This window comes from Musa acuminata, chromosome BXJ1-4 (genome assembly GCF_036884655.1).
Source record: "Musa acuminata AAA Group cultivar baxijiao chromosome BXJ1-4, Cavendish_Baxijiao_AAA, whole genome shotgun sequence".
Lineage (NCBI taxonomy): Eukaryota > Viridiplantae > Streptophyta > Magnoliopsida > Zingiberales > Musaceae > Musa > Musa acuminata.
Genome location: NC_088330.1, coordinates 40,967,564 through 40,991,543, shown reverse-complemented (window position 1 = coordinate 40,991,543; position 23,980 = coordinate 40,967,564). Strand labels below are relative to the sequence as shown.

The 23,980-nt window shown below is 41.4% G+C and overlaps 3 protein-coding genes and 2 long non-coding RNA genes across 5 annotated transcripts; 1 reads left to right on the top strand and 4 right to left on the bottom strand.

Annotated features, from left to right (window-relative positions):
* Positions 1–578: 578 nt before the first annotated feature.
* On the bottom strand, positions 579–2,731 carry LOC135670344 (large ribosomal subunit protein eL21z/eL21y). The gene is made up of 2 exons (XM_065178652.1): positions 1,919–2,731; positions 579–990 (listed from the first exon to the last, which is right to left on the bottom strand). The coding sequence occupies exons 1-2, from the start codon at positions 2,153–2,155 to the stop codon at positions 733–735; spliced, it is 495 nt and encodes a 164-aa protein (XP_065034724.1). The 5' UTR covers positions 2,156–2,731; the 3' UTR covers positions 579–732.
* Positions 2,732–3,373: 642 nt separating this feature from the next.
* On the bottom strand, positions 3,374–5,355 carry LOC103982645 (noroxomaritidine synthase-like). The gene has a single exon (XM_009399628.3). It carries the CDS (start codon positions 5,074–5,076, stop codon positions 3,493–3,495), a length of 1,584 nt encoding a protein of 527 aa, XP_009397903.2. The 5' UTR covers positions 5,077–5,355; the 3' UTR covers positions 3,374–3,492.
* A 661-nt stretch (positions 5,356–6,016) lies between these two features.
* On the bottom strand, positions 6,017–10,129 carry LOC135670291 (large ribosomal subunit protein eL37x-like). The gene is made up of 4 exons (XM_065178649.1): positions 9,976–10,129; positions 9,747–9,882; positions 6,822–6,923; positions 6,017–6,268 (listed from the first exon to the last, which is right to left on the bottom strand). The coding sequence occupies exons 1-4, from the start codon at positions 9,976–9,978 to the stop codon at positions 6,222–6,224; spliced, it is 288 nt and encodes a 95-aa protein (XP_065034721.1). The 5' UTR covers positions 9,979–10,129; the 3' UTR covers positions 6,017–6,221.
* Positions 10,130–11,629: 1,500 nt separating this feature from the next.
* On the top strand, positions 11,630–15,371 carry LOC108952698 (uncharacterized). The gene is made up of 2 exons (XR_001977798.2): positions 11,630–13,218; positions 13,451–15,371. It is a non-coding gene; the product is annotated as an uncharacterized LOC108952698 (long non-coding RNA).
* A 3,924-nt stretch (positions 15,372–19,295) lies between these two features.
* LOC135670317 (uncharacterized) lies at positions 19,296–21,866 on the bottom strand. The gene is made up of 2 exons (XR_010512231.1): positions 21,779–21,866; positions 19,296–20,723 (listed from the first exon to the last, which is right to left on the bottom strand). It is a non-coding gene; the product is annotated as an uncharacterized LOC135670317 (long non-coding RNA).
* Positions 21,867–23,980: the final 2,114 nt, after the last annotated feature.

Here is a 23,980-nt window from a genome sequence, read left to right as displayed (position 1 = left end):
GAGAATTATGGATAGATAATAACTGAATCTTCTGTCAAAGAAGTCATACAGTGTTTAATCTTTTTATTTGTCATTTATATGTTTTTCGAAAATGCTAGAACAATTTATAAAACACTTTTGCTAGTTGAGCGAAAATGAAGAGGTTGACATGCATATTGGATATTTTTGAAGAACAGGAGGAAAGGAATGCATCTCTCAGAAATCTGGGTGAAGAGAAACTGGTGGCAAATTGCTACCAACCTATCTGACAATTCCTGTATTGATCATAGGAACAGGCCTGCTAATTCCTGCAGCAAATTCTAGCCTTATGAAACATAAACATTAAAAACATTTCCAAGGTCTAAAGAAGACCTCGGAAAGAAAGTTGTTACAGGACAATGCTGTGTCAATGTTCAGGTCCATGCACATGAATGATCAATACCTAAGATACAGTGCTGACTTTGTATAATAGCTGTCGATAACATCGACTCATCAGAGAATGGCGATGTAATGCTAAGGTGGTTTCAGTTTCTTCATTCTTTAGAATGAGAGGTCGCTGTCATCATCTTGTTATGAAGACACATGAATGATACAAGGTGTAGAAAGAACGAAACTGAACACACTAAATCATGAATTCAACTGCAAAATGTCGGAACTAGCAACCACGGACAGTGTCTTGACAAAATATGTCGAAGAACAACTAACCTGGATGGATAATGAAATAGAGCATAGAGCCAAAATCGACCAAAGAAGCTAGTAGCCGCCCTTGAGATCATTGACCACATCATAAGGAATAGGAGTGACGGTCTCAAGTGTAGCACCTTCCACCATAAAACCAGGCTTAGGGCCCTCTGGTTGCCGTTTAGTGCTGATTACCTCACCACGTGCCTTCGCCTCAGCCTTCAATTGGTCGTTCTTTTTCACCCTCATTCGAAAATCTTCCTGGCACCTGGAAGGTTGCACGTGCTCCACACGGACATGGATCCTTTTCTTGATGATACGATTGCCAACCTAAAGAACAGGGAGTCGCTTCACCATCAGTCGGCATGAATCGGAAAGAATTAACAGTAGGCAGCCCAATGCAGGCATAGTGTGGCTTGAAATGGATCAAAAGTACAAAAACAACACATGATGAAATTTTTTTTTCTTTCATGATTCGAATGTTGACCAACCACTCTAATCATACGACACCGCAGTCCAATTTTAATTGCAACATATATGACTCTCCAAATTATAATAGTTTCATTCAACTTAAGGCTTCATCACACCGAGATCCATTAAACATATCAATAATGGACTTCTCAGAATATGTTTGACACAACTCGATGAATTGATTTCATCAAACTCAAGTAGCAAAGAAGCAAGCTTTTTTCACTTTTTCTTTCTGACATTTAACTCAGAAAATGCTAATTTAACCATTCTTTATGCAGCAAAGTTAGCTCAGTAATGTGGATCATCACCATCCAGCATATAGCTAGAGACCGGGAGTATAAAACACAATATCCTTGTCCTTGTGAACGGATTACTAATATACAAATGCATTCTTAAGATAAAGCAACAAAATAATGCAGATGTTAACCACAGTAGTAGGGTTGCACAAACAAATCAACCTGCAACATCAGAAAGTTCCATTTTTATTCGATCAGAAAAATGTTCATCAATGAAACCATAATGAGATGTTTGTCTAAATCAGACATAACCAACAAAGCAATTCATCGAAATCAATACCAAAGACCAATCCTTAAATGGCCCTTACCAACTGGTCACACGTATCAGCATAGCATCAACACAGATAGAATCCCTGTGATCAGTATTCATAATATGCACAAAGTACATGCAACCTCCTATATTGTAAAAACGATCTTCTCTTTCCAAACAATACCAATCTGCTATAAAAAAACTCAGAAACAGAGTCAAAATGAGACTATGGAAGTCGGACCTGCTTGTTGATCTCGACGCCGATGGCGCGCTTGGTGACGTTCCAGACCTTGCCGGTGCGGCCATGGTAGAACTTGTGGGGCATGCCCTTGTGGACGGCGCCGTTCACCTTGACATCGACGTAGTCGCCGATCTTGTAGGTGCGCAGGTAGGTCGTCAAGGGGATGTAGCCCTTCTTCCGGAAGGGCCGGGAGAAGAGATCCCTCGTCCTCGACCTCAGCCCGTGTCCCGCCGGCATCTTACTTCCCGCGTCTCTGCTCTTTCTCCGCTAGGGTTTCTTAGGGGGGGAGTGTATATATAGCTATCTAAATGGGCCATTTCGGCATCGTGACCGGGCCATTTTCTCAATATGGGCTGAATGGGCCGAGCTCGATAAGGGACGAGTCGGTCGCAGGAGCCAACCTGATGCTGTTAGGTGTTCGTCACTGACCACCTTCTTTCTTCATCGTGGTCGTCCTCCTCTGTTTCCCGCAAGAAAGCGGCTGCCATGGCTATGCTCGGATGCTGAACCAGGGGTACTATTCGAGATCTCACGTTGTTGATCTTGATTTTGATTTGATCAAGAGTATGTAGGCCTTTGAGCTGCCCAGTGTGGTGGACTGTCGGAGTCAGGGGCAGGACCAAGTGGAGGGAGGAGGAAGAGGAGGAGTGAGGTGAGCCAAGAATCGGTGTGGTCGAGCTCCTCAGCGTTATCATACGGTCACACCCTTCCAAATGACTTCACTTTCTTCTTCCAAACCTTACGAAGAAGAGACAGGCGGTGGTCGGACTAAAAAGGTGGCAGCTTGTACAGGGATGGATGGAGACGATTCTTCCTGCACTTGCACAGAGGGAGAGAGAAGGGTGGAAAGACAGAGATGATGGCTCTTGCTTAGTCTGTCTGATTATAGTACCGATTGCAATCATGTTCGATCGAATTTTGTTGACCTTTCTGCAGTGACTGTACCGCGATGATGACAGCAATGACTATAACGCAATGGATATGACTTTCTTTACACTTGGAAGAAGATCTAATGTAGATCTACTTTGTTACACTCGCTTGGACCCTGCGTCACCTCATCCACTGTGAAGGTGAGGCGGAATCGGATGGCCGTCTTCCATCGAGCGGTGTTTGATCGAGTCGTTTCAGAGGGAGATTTGGCTGCTTGCTGCATGCATGTATGTGGTTGTCATTCAACGGGCGGAGTTGGGAGAATCGAAGGGAACAATGGACCGGAATGAACCTTATCTCACTGCCGGTGATAAGGCTCCATCATTTCATCAACATGCATCTGTCTGTTTGGGGATGTAAAGCTACATGGATTCATGCAATTATTTCTCTCGGAAACTTCTAGCTATGTGTGCATCAAATTGTTGACTGATGTTCTCAGCCAACCTACATGTTGCTGCATCATACCGATTCGAAAGCATATCCCACATGTTTAGAAAACCATGCACTGAGATGATATCGAAAATGTAGTAGAACAAGTTGCATCTTATTTAGCTTGATCTATCGAGATAACATTGCATGAACACACAGTTGAAGTCGAATACACACATAATATTTATTCAAATCGAAGATGCAAGCACTTGCTGTCACACCACACCTTCATGTGATCTTCTCTTGATCCTAACCCTCAGGCCATTCTTCATGTGGAGGATGATGGAAAGCTTTGGCTCGACCACATGACCTTGGAGCACCTCAACGTGGAAGTTGTAGACCATGGCGGCCACCACTGCCTTCATCTGGGTGAAGGCCACTTCCTTCCCCAGGCAGGTCCTGGGGCCTGAATTGAACGACAGGAACTTGTAAGATGGCTCATGCCTCACCCTCCCCTTCTCCGAGATCCACCTCTCCGGCTTGAACTCCAAGCAGTCTTCGCCCCATATCCCTTCCAACCTCGCCATGGCGTGGAGTGGAACCAAGATCTTTGTGCCTGGTCCAACTCCGTGGCCGCTTGGGAGGACTTCATGTCGCAGAGCTGCTTTGAGCTCGAAGGGAACCGGAGGAAATAGCCTCAGCGACTCGCACAAGGCTGCATGCAAGTACACTAACTTGCCCAGGTCCTCTGCGTCAAATACCACCAGATCATCCGAGCTCGATCTCTCGTTTCGTAGAGATGCTACCTTCTTCAACTCCTCGAGGATCTTGAACTCCACCATGGGGTTGTTGCAGAGCAGCCAAAAGAACCATGTGAGCCCTGCACCAGTCGTGTCCCTTCCGGCAAGCATGAAGTTCATGGTTGTGTCCCTCAGGAACTTGTCGAACTTGCTCGATTCTTGTTGACTCATGTGTTGTTCTTCGTCGTCGTGGTCATCGATGTAAGACGACAGCAGATCGACTTTTTCTTCGCCTTCATGTATGCGATTCTTGTCGAGGCTTCTCTGTTTCTTCTTCTCTGCTGTTCTTTCCGCTATGAAACGGTCCATTTCTTTCCATGCCATTGCCAGTTTCTTCTCCTCCCCGATTCCCAGCCATCTCATCAGCTTCCACCAGGCCGGCGGCACGATGTGCCGGAGAAACAGAGCCCCCATCGCATCGTCCAACGCCCTCGCAAACGGGATGGTCGGGAACTCGATCGAGAGGCAACACGGATCGACGCCAAACACCAGGTGGCAAGTGTTGTCGAAGGTCAGCCTCAGGAACACATCCTGCAAGTCGACCACCGTCCCTTGCCGCGCGATTCCGTCGAGCAGCGGAATCAACCCCTGCTCCACCTTGCGTCGACTGGAGCCGGCGACGAAGGACCGGAAGCTCCGGCTGCTGATGAGGCCATGGGCCCTCATCCTCTGCTTCTTCCACAACTCGCCGTCGGAGTTGAAGATGCCATCACCTAGGACGTCGAAGATCTCCGAGAACTCCTCGCCCTTGGGGTAATTCGAGAAGCCGGCGCTGAAGATATGCTGCAGGTTGGCGGGGTCGCACGTCAACACATAGTTCATGCCCAACAACCACGGGCCGCGGAAGACGAAGGTGCACCCGACCTCCCGAACCAAGCAGGTGCCCCAGTCGTAGATGCGGCGACAGCGGAGCAGAAGCCCCGGCAACATTCCTGCTACGGGCCAATTCACCGGGACGTTCGACCGCCGGAATATCTGGCAGAAGTAGTAGCAGAAGACGAAGCAGACGAAGGAGAGGAGGAAGTCAGAGCGAGATAGCAAAACGGCCTCGGCGGCCATGACCAAGCTGCCGCCTATGACTGCGGAGAAAGCCCACTGGAGGTTGATAGAAGGTAGCGGCAGCTGTTCCTCTGCTTATGTATGGCAACGGCGGAATGACCGCAGGGAGCGAAGCTTGAACGATACTCCTGCCACTCTTGCTTCATATATATCCGGGTAGAGGATACACCATACCTTGATTGGGTTACGTGGTGGATTGGTTTACGTGCTTCCACATCGATCTTGTTTCCAATTAGTACGATTGCGTGACATATAATTTTGTTGCAAAAATTAGCTGCCACAGAATGATTGGTGACAAGATTACAAGCCATCGGCCTAAATGGTAAACGACGGACCGACAGATACGAGCTTCCTCCGATTCCACTCATTTTTGATAACGCATATCTAAAACATCACCCTCGATATTTTAACTCGAATCCTTTTCTATCAAACTCGGCTAAACGTCTCACCGGTAAGTCTCTACGTAGGTATTCACTTGCATCCAACTAATTGTCGAGTAGTTCATCTAAATACCAGACCAAGTTAAAAGGCATAATGAAATATAAACTTCTCCAGCAACAAGCAAGCTCCATATCCTAGCAATGTTTTCTTTTCAGTGCCGATAGTGATACCATTGACATACGATCCTCATTCTTTCTTCAACGGAATCGACGAATGTGTCAACATTGACAGTTGCATTGCACTTATCATGAGTGGCCTTGTATGCAGAGCATTTGCAACAATGGGTATCGGTTTCTATCAATAGGAATATACTGCAACCTCAGAACAACGTCACCAATCGGATTCAGCTGAGCTCAGCATGATCTCACTATCAATACGAATACACCGCAACCTCAGAACAACGTCACCAATCGAAGTCAGCTGAGCTCAGCATGATCTCACCTACTAATAAATATCAGGCACGACTGTAGTCCCTCTCTCTAGCAACGGGAAGTAGGAGTACAGTATCAGAACAATAATGTTATTGAAGCTTACTGCAGTGGATTCGCACAACAGCGTTTTCCAATCAAAGCATGTTTTCGAAAGGACAGAATCTTTCACTTCAACAGTAGATTTCTGACACGAATTCAGACATGCGAGAAACAATATAACCGGTCAAAAACACGTTTCAATGATGCCAACTGAAAAGACATGCTCTCTGCCCTTCAAACTGCAGCGGATGCAGACTTCTTCCTTGGAGTTGCTTCAGTCCCTGGAAAGAACAAGAAACAGTGGTAAGAACATGCCAAGACGCTACTGTTCTACCAGAACATGTTACAATGTGTATGGTCAAGTAGTTGAAGATAAAGGGCCAATGTTCAACCACAGTGCTAATATTGTCAATGACTGGGGGTAACATTTTGTCCAAATTGGAAGATTGTAGGCACATGCTACAATTATTTTGTCCATCTAAATTATCATACACATGTTGCTATACTTGGGCTGGCTACCACATGATGAGTCCCTACTACAGTAAATTTCATATAGCAAGAAACAGCCAACCCAAAAGGAAGCACAAAGAACAAGCATTACACCAGAAAACAATCAACTATAATTCTCAAGTTCCTTTCATTCTTTTCATACTTTTTTTGCTTTTTAGTTCTAGTGGCACACCAACTAATGCAGCACACAATGGAAAACTTTGCACCCACAATTTCCGGCACGGCCAGCATGGGAATTAGGCCAAAGCTTAAATCCTGGGTTGCTTCTAAACTACCACTCCATCAGTGTTTAGTATGTCATTTAATAAAACCTGCAAAAATTACCTTCTCTAAAATTACTCCTGAACCTTCGAGGCACATGTCGAAGATATCTCATCCTTCCTGTACCCGTTGTCTTTCTCCTTATTGCCTTCACACTCCAGTTGTCTGATGCAAGAAGATTTCATCAGCATAACAAAGTTGTACAATTAAACACCACAAAAATCACAGCGAAAAGCAATGGCAAGTTGTGACCGAACATAGCAAGGCAAATATAATCTGATATTAAGACCACAAGCTCATGCAATTGGCAAGGGAAGTCCACAAGAAAACTGTTGAACAGGTGGTACCAATGTACATGGAATCCAACAGAAAGTAATCCTCAAAAACTTCAACAAAATATTAGAATTAGGCATATAACCAGGATACCAAGCCAAAAAGATATAGCAAAGTACATCTCCCCTTGGGCCATCAATCAATAGCAGTAAACTTATATATGGAATCCATCAATTGAAAGTAATACTCGAGAACTTCAACAAAATATTAAAGTTAGGCTTGTAACCAGGATACCAAGCCAAAAAATATAGCAAATTACATCTTCCCTTGGGTCATCAATCAATAGCAGTAAACTTATATATGGAATTCATCAATTGAAAGTAATACACAAAATATTAGAGTATGGCATGTAACCAGGATACCAAGCCAAAAAATATAGCAAATTACATCTTCCCTTGGGTCATCAATCAATAGCACTAAACTTATATATGAAATCCATCAACTTAAAGTAATACACAAAATATTAGAGTAAGGCATGTAACCAGGATTCCAAGCCAAAAAATATAGCAAATTACATCTTCCCTTGGTTCATCAATCAATAGCACTAAACTTATATATGAAATCCATCAAATGAAAGTAATACACAAAATATTAGAACAAGGCATGTAAACAGGATACCAAGCCAGAAAATATAGCAAATTACATCTTCCCTTGGGTCATCAATCAATAGCACTAAACTTATACATACTTATTCAACTAAACCAAGAGAGTACATCACGTCCTAGCTCAATGGGGTAATTGTCATATCCAAATAGAACTAAAATCAAGTGGCTTAAAATAATTAACCCCAAGTTAATGACAGTATATCCATCTATCCCTGTATACCAACTCAATTAACTTCCCAAATCAAATTTGGGACTAACCTGAGATGTTACAATCTTCCCCATTTAAGGCTTGATATTCATGTCAAGGCCTAAGTTAGCCCTAGTTCTTTAAAAAGTAATAGGTGCCTTTTGGCGTTAAGGTCTCAAAACGCCCAAGGGCTCACCCGAGCGAAGCGAGGCACTATGAAATATAAAAATATAAAAATATATAATATAATAAAAAATAATTATTTAAATAAAAAAATAATATTAAATTAAAATTATAAAGTTAATAGTATATTGTTTACTGTTAACAGTAGTTAGAGGGGAGAAAAAATATCAACAGTAACATAGGATTAGTTTAAGATTGTTGCAATAGCACTGCGAACCACAACAGCGGCAGTGATAGAAACTGCGAACAGCAACAATGACAAAAGCTGCAGACAGCAATAGCGATAGTGACGAAAGCTGTGGACAGCAGCAACGACAGCGACGAAAGCTGCGGACAGAAACAGCGATAGCGATGGAAGCTCCATAAGGCGTCCGTCGATGGCAAAAAAACCTACAGTCCACTCCCTTGACGGTGGAAGGAACTGCACATGGAATGACGGTGGAAGGAAGCTACGGGGGCTGTTGGACTCATCCATCGACGATAGAGGAAAGCTCGGTCTGCTGCGTCTGTGACGAAGGCAACGGCAATAAACGTCGACGACAAAGGCAGAAGCAATGCTAGGGTACCTTGGGGTCGCATGAGCGTGAAGGGTGGCTTTTGAGGTAAGAAACTGCGTTACTTAACCAAACCAAACTTAAAAGTCTAGTTCGATTTGCTTAGTTGAACCGGACGCTCGCACGAAGCGCTCAGCGCCTGGTATCAAGCGAGCGCCCAAGCGGCACCTCTTTGAAGCGCACCGCCTAGCCCTTAAACGAGGCACTCGGGCCTCGCCTCGTCTCACCCGAGCGCTTAGGCAAGCGCCTGAGCACCTAGGTGAGCGCCTTTTTAAATCACCGGTTAGCCCTGAATCAAACACTAGCATGGTGTGTTGCCTCTAGCTCTGTGAATGGGTAGTCCCTTTTCACTTAGTTAGGTCTTTATCATGTTCAATACTAGTAGACTTTGGTAACATTTGTAATGACTCAACTCAATACGATAACTAGTCCATAACTTTATAGACGTAGGGCCACGTGGTTCAAAATAGTTAAGCCCAAATTAGTGAAAGGGAACACATCTAACCTCATATGGTAGTTCAATTGAACTTGCACATCGGCCATATCCGATGTAAGATTAAACAGGGGGTGTCACATTATATCCAAGAACACGTTAGAAACCATCAGTAACAAACCCCATTCTAAACATAAATCGCTAGTTCCTCCATGTCATGAAAGTGAAGATAGATGAAACTATTCAATAGTCTATTTAACTTTCCATCATCACAAAAAACTGGTTCTTTTAGCACTTGGAGGAAACTATTCCTAATACATTCTCAAAACTAATCGAACAAAACAAGAAAAATCTCAAAATTAGCTCACGTTTCGAGAAAAGAACAATTCCGAGACAACAATTTGATATCTACCTACTAGAAGTTTCCACAATAATATTAGAAAGCATCAATTCGTTAGATTGAAAAGAAACCTGACGAGCAATAAATGTACCAACCCCTAAAAGCACTTCCAACAGTGAAATTTCAGCTTGGAATACAACACATGAGTAGCAGCAGTTAGTACATGCGCACCCTTCAAACGGTAGTTTACTATTAAACCTTCGTGTTCTACGGGTCATTACATATTCATTTCTAGATGTAACCAGAAAAGAGCTTAATGAAAACAATAAAAGGATCACAAGGTCACTTCTTACACTTGCGGATCCGAGCAGCAGGGTAGCCACAGGAGCCGCAGCGGCTCTTCTGGAGATGAAAGCTCCTCCGCCCGCACCTAACGCACAGGGTGTGGGTCTTGTTCCTCCGCTTACCGAAGCTTCCTGTACCCTTCCCCTGGAGCAAACAGAAGCCACAGCCAGAGAGAGTTAAAGGCGACGGAATGGATCCAAGATAGGCCTTCTACAGGTAACCCAGAGGAGTCCTCACCATTGTGCGGCTGTGTTCTCTTCGGTCGCCCCTTCCGAGGGTCGGCGAGCTCCGAGCGGAAAAATACGAGCGAGCGCAAATGGAAACCCTAAATTGTCGATTAGGCCTTCCATTTTATAGTCCCAAGAGCAATACGAAGCTTCAATCGAACGGATGGGATTGAAAACACAAACGGAATCCCAGATCGCAACCGTTGAATCTCACGAAGAACTTTTGAGCAAAACTCTAAAAGAAAAAGAAAAAAAATTACGTGAATTATTCCTATTGTGTTTGATTGCATTAAAAAAATTATCAATTTATTTATTTTACATATTTATGAAATTAAAGTTTAGTTGGAGAATTATTATACTTAATGGTGTTCAGAGCTTCGTAGAGCGAAAAATACAAGTAGAGAAGCTTTGAAAGAAATACGTAAAATATATTTAGGCTAACTCGACCCGACCTGACTCGTCGATCAGGTGGTTTACTCGGGCGAGATGGGTAATGTACGTGACCCACGTTGTACTCGACCCATCTTGATGGGGTCGCTTTGGGCAGGCAGGTCTTGCGATGGGAACACGGTGTTAGTATCAACAACTTTAAGCCATGGCCTCGGGGCCGACACGACTGAGTTCGGATCCGAATGATTAGGGATCTTCCTGGGACGACCCTTGAGACTACTGAGGTGGCCGATTGCGGTGGTCCGATCGCGATGGGATAGTCGTTGTTTTCACCGGGGTGGGACTCCTCGCCTAGTCGCGCGGTGGGAGGCACTCCGTCTTCGCACTTGCACACAGGTCGGGTTGAGAGGCTCGACCCGACCCCTCCGACGGTCAAGTTAGTGGATAGTCTTAGGGGATTTTTCTCACCTTTTTCTCCTCCATTTTCTTTCTGAGCGCGAGGGTTTTTATAGCGAAGGTTATCGTTGCCTGATGTGCCCGCTTGCAAGGAGCAGGATCATACTCCTGGCAATGTCTGACACCGGTTTTAGCGTGGCGTGAAGGATCGAACTTGCGCAGGACGTGGCATGCCCCGATCGTCGTCCTGGTCTGCCTCAATCATGCGTGTCAAGTCAAACCAAGGTGTGGATCATTATCTTGGAGGAGCTGATATCAACGCACGTCCCATCGTTATTACCACTATCACAAGGGTACGCAAGAAACATGTACTAATACATTGATAAACAGGATATCTTCTTGGGAAGTAATCTCAAATTCCTAACCGATTTCTCCCAAGTCGGTTTGGTGCTTGTGACCCATCTTTATAGTAGTTGCTGTAGAGAGAGAGAGAGAGATAGAGAGATTTCCACGGCGATCAAACCGATTGGCGGCGCGGTGAAGGGGGTGAGGCGGAGATGACGCTGAAGAGCGGGGGCGATAAGGAGTTCGAGGGTGGGGCGATAAGAACCATGGAGTCACGGGTCATCCTCACTTGATCGTGGACGGCTTCGCCGAGAGCGGCTGCCCCCTCCGCATTGTCACCTCCCGGATTCTTGCCAAGGTCATTAATTACCGCAACTAGCACGTCACCGCCACCTCCGCCGAGGCCGACTCCAGCGAGGATGGAGCCGTCGCAGACCTAGCGATGGCGCGTTCGTCGAGGTCGATAGGGCCATCCTCTACGGTACTATTCTTGGCTCGACTCTCTCCCTTTTCACTTCCCTTATGAGCTTGGTCCGTAGTTGTTCTCCTGCGTTAATCTTTCGTAGAAAGATCGGAATTGGTTCTTGAGATGCTAGTTCTCTTTCTTTATACATAGACTTTTGCGATGAGTTTTGATTCCTCTTCGTATGCTTTTTGATCGTGTGATAGTTCTCGTTTCTTTCTTCTTTATGGTTCTTGATTTTGCATTCGACGCTTCGATCCAAGTTGTTTTTGTCGGTTCTTTCTCTTGATGCTTCTTGATTCTGCAATATGTTGTTTTCCTTTGTATCTTGTTTCTTCTTCATCATGATTCTTGATATTGTGCTAAATGTTGGTTAGTTTCTTTACGTTCCTTAGTTCATATTATACGAACGAGTTCTTTAATTTGTGTTCTGGTTGATTCTACTTTGGGCCCGCTTACATCGATGTTGATTGATTGGCTGCTAGTGTAATGATCCATGATGTAGCTTAATCAGTTCATGATTGAGTTAGTGTGGCTTCGGATAAGGAACTTGGAACTTAGTGTCGTTTTTCCTATTTTCCCCTTCTGAGCTTCCAACAGAATACCATGCATCAAGACTTTGGGCAGTGGATCACATACATTGGGCAACCAACCCAGGTTATCAGACTCACGGTTCATTTTGTGGCGTAGCAGTTAATCTCCAATTAGTCTCGAGTAGATTACTGCATTTTGTGGCACAACAGTTAATCTGTAATTAGTCTCATTGTGGAGTAACATATATGTATCTAGAAACATCATCTCATACCATAAGTCATAGAATAGGTTTCATATAAATTACAAGTCATTATGATTAAGGGCTAGAAAAATCGTATATATAAATGACTGTAGAGATACAATATATGTAGACGCGTATGTATGTATATATACACGATTGGGGTGGGTTTGTTCGTGCTCTAATTGGATGCGGCTTGGGATGAGGGTCAAACCTTAACCCAACCCAACCGATTTAATTCGGATCGAGAAATATAGAAAATATAATTTGGCTAACCCGACCCGACTAACTGATCTGATGATTTGGTCGGGCGGGATGGGTACGTAACTGACCCCACTAGGATCCGAACCACTTTGATGCATGGTGGGGCCCTCTCTCGGCTCTGGGTGAGGGTAGGAGGAGGGTATGGAAGAAATAATCTTTTTCACAAGGGTGATCTAGAAAATTCCATTCAATCAACGATTCGGGTTCTCTCGAGTCGGTTTGGTTCTTGTGTCCTTGCTCCTTTTTATACATATAGTGGTAGTAGTGGTAAGAGATAAAATGAGACGGATGGTTGTTGGCTGCGATCATCGAGAGAGAGCGGAGATCTCCACGGCGATCGATCTGAATGCGTCGGCTGTGGACGAGGTGTATTGAGGGCGGTGAGGAGTTCGATCTGGAGGTGACATGGGCCATGATCACCTCCCTAGCCACAATGTCATGGCTACTCCGAGAGTGGTTTCCCTCTCCACAATGTCACCGTCCCTAGCCTCGCTTAGGCCATCGATCACCGCACAACTAGCGCGTTGCCGTGTCATCCGCGGACGTTGACTCCGATGAGAATGTGGTGGTCGCGGACGAAAACCTCGAGGGTTGGGGCGGTGCATTCGTTGATGTTGACCGGGGTAACCTCTACCACTAGCATCTCATCTTGTTTCGGCTCTCTACCTTTTCAACCCTTTTTCAGATTGGTCTTAGCTTTGTTTCTTTGTGGTGTTCTTTCACGGTGCTTCTTGAGATACTGGTTTTTTTTCCCGTAATATTTCTTGATTTGACGGCAGGTTTAGGTTCTTTTCCTTTATGCTTCTTGATGCGACGATGGGTCTTGTTTCTTTTTTATGCGTCTTGGTTTTGCAGAAGATGGTCCAATTCATTTTGGTGCTTTGTCGTCTTGCTCCTCCACAACGTCACCACCGCCTCCGCCGAGGATGGATCGAGGCCTAGGATGGCGCGTTCGACGAGGTCGATCGGGCCACCCTCTATGGTACGAATCTTGGCTCGATTTCTCCCTTTTCACTCCCTTTTGAGGTTGTCTTTGGTTGTGTTCCTGCGTTCTTTGGTAGTCTTATCAAGTGGTTCTTGAGATGCTGGTCCGTTTTCTTTATAATTTTCAATAGGTATTTATTCCCCTTCGCCTCTGATCATGTGGTAGTTCTTGTTTCTTTTTCCTTAATAGTTCTTGATTTGACGGCAGATTTTGGTTCTTTTCCTTTATGCTTCTTGATCTGACGATGGGTCTAGTTTCTTTTTCTTTATGCTTCTTGGTTTTGCATAAGATGGTCGGATTCATATTGATGCTATCTCTTTCTCTATCCTTCATCATGCATCTTGATATTGCACAAGATGCTGGTGCTGGTTCTGTTTTTATGCATCTTAATTGCAATGTATAAATTAGCTCTTTAATCTGTAGGCCGGTTGATCTTTTGGGGGTTGCCTACAACGAAGTTGGTCGATTAGCTACTAGTGTCATAATTCAAGAGTTAGCTTAAACGAGTTTATAATTACTGTCTCCAATTGCTCCCGTTGTGAAGTAACATCTGCGTAACTGGTAACACTAGGTTCAAGAGCAGGACACGGAAGTATGAGAATTAGTTGAATGACACAAGACAGAAGATAAATAAAAGATTCGGAACCAACCAAACATATGGAGGAGATTTTTAAATGAACACCAAAAGACTGTGTAAAGAAAAACTGACAACATAATACAAAATGAAATATTAAGCCCGAATTGACATGATTTTAAAAGTGTCATTTTAATTATCTAGACCTGATCTATGCCCCAGCGTTCAAACTTGGATTCCATAAATTGTTTCTCCTGATCAAGATCAATTTACCTGAACTTAAACTTGCGACTCGTTCTTGATTCTAGTCCTTAAATAATCCTTGGTAATTAGGTTGGATTGAGATATATCTAAATAACTCGTGGTAATTAGGTTGGATTGAGAGTTGGGATGCATGCGTTGGATTTGATCCTTAACATAGAGCTTAAACTTTTGAATTGAATTGGAGTTGAATTTAATGTATAAACTCATTATTATTCAATTTATAACATGGAGACTTTTAAAAGAATATTCATCCTTAAATTATCAAAAATTGGGATAAAGCGTCTATGAACTTGGGATATTACTTTTGACCACCAAATTCTGTTGTTGATTTGCTGTTCTTAGTGGTAATTGGATTGGTTATTTACCAAATTTGCGTTTGACAAGGGGCTGATTTGCTTTTGACCAGCAAATTCTTAGAGGACATTTTGGGTTATTTTATTGTCGTTTGCTATGTCATTCCCATGATTTTCTTGCAAAATAAAATCAATGAACCAAGGAAGGACATTAAAAAAAGAAAAAGCGAAGAGGGCAAAATTTAGGATAGATTTCTTGCTTTGAGCTAATGGCAGTCCAAAGCAAAAAGCATCGTTATTAAATTCACAGCCACGGGAAATCACTTTATCGGACATCGGCCAAAATGGCTCGCTAGAAAAATAACTTCCAAGTGAAAATTCTAGAGAGTTTTTTTTTTCACTTATTTTGTTTTGGACGGTGAAAATTCTGTCGCAGTTAGATATTTTTCTTCCACGCCAATTGCAATAAATTTGAGTTAGATATTTCAAATTTTTTCAGTTACGTTAACGACTTTGTAAAACGTAAACGCAAAGAAATAGTTCAAACCTGAAGTAAAGAAATTTTTTCCAACTTTGTATGCAGTTTTTGTCATTGACTCAAAATGCAAATTTTCAAATATTTTTTGAAATGATTGCAATATAGTTCAATTTTTTCTCTCAGCTTTGAAGATTTAAGATTGGAAATCATTGCATCTTGAGATTTTGAGATAATTCGAATTGGAACACAACAAAGTTCCTTTCATCATAAAACCCGAACGAAACTAATTCGGATTGAAATGACTTCAAGATTCCGTGAATTTGCTAAATAGAGAAAAAGTCTGTCGAAAACTTGCCAAATTTTGTAAATATAAATTACAAAATTATACCTAAAATTTCCATCAAGTCCAATTACCAGAAATATAATAAAGTTATTATTTTTAGACAAACAATAGGAAAAAGGTGACACAAAAGCCTCAAACCGAGATTGGTTTTCAATATCTGCAAAAGATTAGGACAACTTACAACAATGATCTTTCATAGTAATATCTCATTATGTAACTACATGCCGAATCAAGCATCCTACTCCATCAAATTCACACAAACTAATTCGTATTTCTATATGCTTGATGTTGTGAAAAACTATAGTTATAGTGTACTGGTTGTGAAATGTTGTGAAAAACTACTCCATCAAATGTTGTGAAAAACTATAGTATAACTATAACTATAATTATACTATAACTATAACACTATAGTTACACAAGTTTTTCACATCAACAAGCACATCAAGCAATGAAAAAATATTAAGCAAAAAGAATCTATGTTGTATCGTGAGATCCATAAAGGTGGGCCTCACAACAACAGCCTTATTTGCAATAAAACAATATTCCATTATTAAATGTTCAGTATACACATTAGTCAGAGGACAGAATCCAACTTGAAGTTATCAAGCTAACAGTTTTTACCATCTTCTATCAACCAATAAATGCAACTCAGAGATCAGGCATGATACACCAGTACAGCTTAAAGTAGTTTTGTCAGGAAACTTAAGGGCGAGTTGGAAATGATACATGAAAAGAACTAATCAGTTAACCAACAAAACATTGAAGTTGTACATGTCGCATTTTTATAAACAATGAACACGTAGAAGAAGGAACCGAAGAACATGATCAGAGTGTTTAAAAAACACGTAGAAGAAGGAACCGAAGAAAACATGATCAGAGTGTTTAAAAAACATTGAAGTTGTACATGTCGCATTTCTTTAATTCAAAAATATTAAATGTCGCATTCATTTGGACGAATAATTGATGTTTCTATATATATTGAAGACGTTTGACCCATCATGTTATGTTTAAAGGCAAAAAAAAGGCAGGAAAAAAGACTGAAAACTGTTTAAGTACACTTTCTGCTTGCTTGGAATGATCGAAAAGACAATAATTCATGAACTAGCATGCTTAAACCAAGGAAAATTAGGTATACCCAATCATCTTGAGGACAATAATTCATCAACATGGATACAACAATCTCATGGCATAGTAAATTATGGCAAGAGATTTTTCGAATTATCTTGGTCTATTCCATTCATTCCTAACACTGTCGATTAATTTTCTTAAAGTACAATATGTCCGTCCTCAAACCTTTGGTTCGGATTCAAGTGAGGTTAGTTATGTAACCATACCGTCCGACCAAACCATATGATCAATGAGCTAGTTCGGGTTAGCCTATTTATATTTTGTATATATCCCATTCCGAATTAAAGTTTGATCCTAGTCCCAATCCTCATCCAATTAGAACACAAAGATACCTACCCCAAATATTTATACATACATATATGTATATGTACATATATAGCTATTTATATATACGATTTTTGTAGCCCTTAATCATAATGACTTCTAATTTACATGAAACCTATTCTAAGACTTCTGTTATTGGAGATATTGTTACTGGTTTACTTATATGTTGCTCCACAATGAGACTAGTTGAAGATTGATTGCTACGCCACAAAATGCACTAATCTACTCGAGGCTAATTGGAGATTAACTGCTACCACAAAGTGAACTAATCTACACCACAGAGTGTATTACTTTCTTGCGTCATCAACTCAATCATGAACTCGTTTTAAACTACAGGGATTAATTTATCAACATCGATATAGGCGCCTTCAAAATAAAATCGACCAAAATATAAATTAAAGACCTCGTTCATAAAGCATGAATTAAGATAAAGAAACTAACCAACATCTAGTACAATGCCAAGGATGAAGAAGAACAAGGATGCAAAGCAAAACAACCTGTTACAGAATCAAGAAGCATAAAGAGAAAGAACCGACAAGAAACAACTTGGATCAAACCGTCATATAATATAAGAAACGCAATACTAACCAACATTTAATACAATATCAAGAAGCATGATGAAGAAGAACCAAGATATCAAGGAAAACAAACTATTACAGAATCAAGAAGCATCAACAGAAAGAACAAACGAAAAAACTTGGATCGAACCATCGAACGCAAAATCAAGAACCAAAAAGAAAAAAGAAACAAGAACAATCACACGATGAAGAAGCATACGAAGAGGAATCAAAACTTATCGCAAAAGTTAACAAGTATAAAGAAAAAGAACTAGCATCTCAAGAACCACTTTCGATCAAACTACGAAAGATTAACGGTGGAGAACAACTAATGACCAAGCTCAAAAGGGAAGTGAAAAGGGAGAGAGTCGAGCCAAGATTAGCACGGTCCAGGATGGCCCTCTTTGACCTCGAGATCGTCGTCTGCGACGGCTCCATCCTCGCCGGAGTCGGCCTCGGCGGAGGAGACGGTGGCGTGCTAGTTGCGGTAATTAATGACCTTGGTAAGAATCCGGGAGGTGACGTTGCGGAGGGGGAAGCCGCTATCGGCGAAGCCGTCCTCGATCAAGTGAGGATGGCCCGCGACTCCATGGTTTATGAAGATGGGTCACAAGCTCCAAACTGACTCGAGAGAAATTGATTAGGAATTGTAGTGGAACCTTCTAGATTACTTTCCGAGAAGATATCCTATTTATCAATGTATTACACGTTTCCTGTATACCCCTCCTCTCCCATCGCCCTACGTGCCTGCTTGAGCTGCAAACCGACCCAACCGAGATGGGTCGCGTGCAATTTGTGTCACGTGCATTGCCCATCCTGTCTGCGTAAACAATCTGATCAACGAGTTAGGTCGGGTCAAGTCAGCCTAATTAAATTTTAGGTATTTCTTATAAGGCTGTGGTGCGTGTATTTTTCGCTCCATCTCGAACAAAGCCCTGAACACCATCAGATATAAGCCACGTATTAAATAAATAATTCTCAAGCCTTTTCTTTTCCAAAAAATTCTCAAGCGAAACTTCAATCTTGGTTAATGAGACCACTTAGTACTCATAAATATGTAAAACAATATTAATTGATCATTTTAATGAAATGAAACATAATAGGAATAATCCATGTAATTATTTTCCTTAAAGTTTTGCTCAAAAAGTTTTTCCTGAGATTCAACAATTACGATCTATTTGTGGTCTAGATCCTATCCATCCTATCAAAGCTTTGTATTGCCCTTGGGGACTATAAATTGGGAGACTGATTTGGTGTTCTAGGGATCTATTTGCTCTCGCTCAATTTTTTCCTCACGCGATCATCATCAACCCTCGAAATGGACGATCAAGGTGAAAACAATCCTCTCAATTACTTATCAAAACGCTCACATTGTTAGTGTTTCTCAACGACAATTGGATTACCAAGCATAGGATTATTGACATCTTGTAGATGCAGGGTTTCATTGATGACAATTAGATTACTCACTTTGCCATCAAAGATCTGAAAGAACCGCCACAAATCTACATATTAAATGATCCCTCGAAAAGAAAAGGAACAACTCATAGACTTTGAATGAAAGAGATCAAAGAACTTGAAATCTCACCATCGCCTTTGGAAAAAGGTTCCAGTAGAAAATGACTCTAAAAAATTATTCACCATTAAAGATCGTCAAACTCTGAACTATGTATCTAAGGATCTAACGATCCATCCAAACAGAAAGAATCCCAAATCGTAGACCTAAAGGTGAGGGACAGATCAAGTACACTGAGATCTCAGAGAAACCTTCTCTTTGTCTATACTTTGAAATGAAATCTTGGAAATGTATGATTCGTTTATGATAAGACGTGATAATTGGATCACCAAGACGAGAACCATTTAACTGTGAAACTTATAAGCCATGGAAAGAAACATCCGCAAGATTAAACGAAAGGGAGATATCAAGAACTTGAGATTCCAACGTCATCGTCTTCTAGTCTTCGTACGCACTCCACAGATGGAGGGAGGGAGGGAGCTGAAGACGGAAAAGGAAATGAGCTTTTGTCTACTCCACACATCGCCTCGCTTGTTATTCATAGGCCTCATCCACGAGAGCCGGTGGCTTCCCCTGCTTCATTTATATCCAGTGGTCCTATCTAATTTGCATCACATGGAGTGACCAACTATGCTAGTGATATGTGTTGCAAGTGGAAGAATCGAGCATGTTTCATGAAATAACAATTTGAAACATCTAAATACAATTTAGAATGCTCCTGCACCATTTCAACTAGAACGTTAATGTGGATACGATTTATTAAATGAAAAAAAGTCTTTAAACATCTTTTCAGTCGGATTCCTAATGCTGTTGGTTAATCTGATAATTTTCTTGAAGTGCAATATGTCCTCAAAAGAATCAAACCCCACATTTACGATTCCTCAATCGACGATTGAATCACAACGACCGACAATTGAATCCAATGATCACGAAAGGAAAAATACGAAAAGTAAAAGATCAAAACGAGAGACATCCCTAACTAAGATAATCCTCAATTGACAATTGAATCACGAAGCATAGGATTATTGGAGAAAATTAGATTACTCATTTTGCCATAAAAAATCACTGAGTAAAACAGTAAATGTATAGATTCAATGATCCCTCGAACATATAAGAAACAACTTGTAAACTTAAAATAGAGAGACTAAAGAACCTGAAATCTCACCATCGCTCGTGGAGAAGGGTTCTGATAGAAAATGAATCGAAAAATCCATTCGTCATCAAAGATTGCCAAACTCGGAACTATTTATCTAAGGATCTAATGATCCATCGAAAGAAAGAACCCCGGATCGTCAACCTAAAGGAGAGGGACAGATCAAGGCCAATGAGATTTAAGAGAACTTCACTTCGTCTACACTTTGGAATGGGATCTTGAGGATGCACAATTCTTTTAGAATAAGACTTGATCATTGGATCAAGGCCACTGAGATTTTGGTGATCCAATGATCACCAAAATGAGAACCACTAATCCGGAAAGCTAATAATCAGTGGAAACAAATATTCGTAAAACTAGATAAGAGGGAGAGATCAAGAACCTGAGATCCCAACTTCTTCATCTTCTTGTTTTCATCCACACTCCACAGATGGAGGGAGGGAGAAGAGATGAAAAAAACGAAACAACGCTTGCTCGCTCTTCGTACCACCCTCGCCTATTATTTATAAGCCTCGTCTATGGCAAGAGTCAAGAATGTTCCATGAAATAACAATTTAAAACATCTAAATACAACTTAGAACGTCAATGCGGATACGATTATTAAATGAAAAAAATCCTTTAACCAAAGCAATCTCTAATAAATTATGCCATGTTCACCCTCTGATTTTTTGAATTACCTTAGTCTATTCTGTAATCATTTCTTGTTGGTATTTAATTAGATAATGCATGCAGTTCTATTCCATTAAGTTCTCGCTACCTCTCCCCTGTCGGATTTCTAGCATTGTTGGTTAATCTGATGATTTTATTGAAGTACAATGCATTCTCAAACATTTGGTTCTTAAAGTACAATTTAGATATCAATAACGAGAACAACCGAGCGTTCCGAGAACTAAATGCAACACATCAGATGAATACAAAAGAATCGAACCCACATCTACTATTAAATGCATATTCACAATTACGAAAGGAAAACAAGAAAAAGAAAAAGATCAAAACGACAGACAACCCAAACTAAAATATTCCTCAATGAAAATTTAATCACGAAGCATAGGATTGATTATTGGCATCTTGTCGAAGTGGATTTTCATTGAAGACAATTAGATTACTCACTTTGCCATCAAAGATCACTGAAAGAATACACAAATGTATAGATCTAATGATCCCTCGAAAAGAAACGAAACAACTTAGACTCAAACGAGAGAGATCAAAGAACTTGAAATCTCACCATCACCTTCGGAGAAGGGTTCCGGTAGAAAACCACTCGGAAAGTCCATTCGCCATCAAAGATCGACAAACTCAGAACTATTTAACTAACGATCTAATGATCCATCCAAAGAAAGAACCCAGATCGTAAACCTAAAGGAGATGGACAGATCAAGGACACTGAGATCTCAGAGAGGTCTTCTCTTCGTCTACACTTTGGAATGAGATCTTGAAATTGCACGATTCTTTTAGGATAAGACGATCATTGGATTACCAAAACGAGAACCGCCGATCCATGAAACTAATAATCCATGGAAAGAAACATTCGTAAAATTAGACGAGACGGAGAGATCAGGAGCCTAAGATACCAGTGTCTTCGTCTTCTTGTCTTCCTCCAAGCTCCACGGACGAAGGGAGGGAGACGAGACGAAAAAAACAAAGAACGCTGGCTTGCTCCGCACGCTGCCCTCGACTGTTATTTCTAGGCCTCATTTCCACTCGTCCGATCTAATTTTCGACCCATGGTCCGGCATGCTAATCCAGTGACACGTGTTGCCCGTGAAAGAATCAAGAATGTTCCATGGCGCATACCTCGCCTTCGAAGTGTCACAGATCTTGTGAATTGAATCATCGTAAGCGAATCCTCGGAGACAAGCGCACATGCAGGAAGGGAGGATCCGAAATCGAGAAAGCAAGCGTGTAGAGTTAACATCCGAATCCGATTGAATCGGTTTGCGGGTTTCGCAAGTTAGAAATGAGGAATGAAATTGAGATAGGATGGCAAATGTGTACAAAATTGATCCATGTATAAGATTATTGGTGAACATTTATGTTGTGGTTGAGGTGTAAGTACGACTTGATCCGATTATGGATATGTAAGATTGTTTACGCGGACACTCGGGTGACGGAAATAAGTGTTAGGTCAGATTGAGTTGTGAACCTAGTCATATGCTTCCTCGTCGATAGTTCCTATACTCAGGTCGAGAGAGGGATTTCCTAACTTGACCCATCCGAATCTTAAGTTAGAGTTGAGTGGAATAAGAGTAAGTCCAATATCCCCTTAGCGTTGGTCAGAGAGTTAGCTTTTATACCTGCAAAGAAAGATCGATCGTACATGGTCATTTAATGACTGTTAACTTCTCGGAAGGATTTATACCTTGCGAACGAGTGTCGATCGACCTGTATAGACCCTTATCGTGCAGCGTCGTTCCGAGCTTTCTGGAACGATCGTGCGACACCATCCTGAGCTTTTCAGAATGGTTCCGCAGTGTTCGACATCGAATAATGCGAGAGCGTGTGGTCGTCGTGTTTGGGTTCGAGATGTTACGTCGTGATAACCTAGAGGTCTTTTGTTGGTGCTGTCATGATCGTCATATGCTACCACGTGGATGATGTTGAAATGTGGCATTTCAAAGATAATACCCTAACAATCAAAATTATTAACCTTTGATCGATAAGATAATGAATGGTATTGATGGAATTAGATTACATGTTAGGTTTTAATAATAGACATCCATAGTTAGAACATGATGGCATATAAGAAATTTGTTAAGAAAAAAAAAGAGAGAAAATAAATGTTGTCTAAAAGTGATTAAACAATTGTCCAAGACAAGGAAAGAATGATTCGTTTTGAATTTGTGCGCGTGCAAAATGTTTTCATCGTTTAAGAAATAAACGGAGTGTGTGCTTCTCGCGGTCCTTCGTTAACTTCGGAGCCTAACCTTCGACGCCGTGACCCCGTACAGGAAACGGGACATTCCCTCTCTGCCCACTATTTATCCTTTGATCTCTTCTCCTCATCCCATTTTTAACCTGTCATTATTATAAGCCACAACCTTCCTACAATTTCTCCCCGCTATATATACCTGATGGAATCGTATGGGCTGTCGGAGGTCTAAATCTCCTTGCCACCAATAACGAGATGATCTTTGATGACGCATAAGAGATTACTCAAGCTAAGAGGACAAGGAAAACATTTCTGCAGTGATTAGATTTTCTTCTTCTTCTTCTTCTTCTTCTTCTCATTTCTCTTTTCCTGGAGACTCTGAGTTCGTGGAGGAGACATGTTGCAGGACGTGATCGAACCGACGTCGGAGGAGCTGTTAATTGTAAGCTTTCATCCCTTCCATTTTCATTGTTCTTTCTCATTCCTGCTTGTTGGTTTGATCTGGAGTTTCATGTATTCCGCAACGAAGCTATCATAATTCCTTCAATTTATGGAGCTTCAGATAACTTAGATCTCTTGCATCCCTAGAACTCAATCATTTATCTGAACCAGCCATTGCGATACCCTTACGTTTTATCCACAGCATGCATGGCATTCTTCTCTTGTAAGCTTCCGAGGTATATGACGGCTGTTAAGATGTAATGCTGTTCTCATTACTAATCTTCTCCGCGAGGTGATCTCACATCATTAAATTCAATACACATACACATACACATGCATGCATGTATATATATATATATATATATATATATATATATATATATATATATATATATATATATATATATATATATATACACGCACTCATATAGGTGCATCCTCACGGTCGACCACGTAATATCGC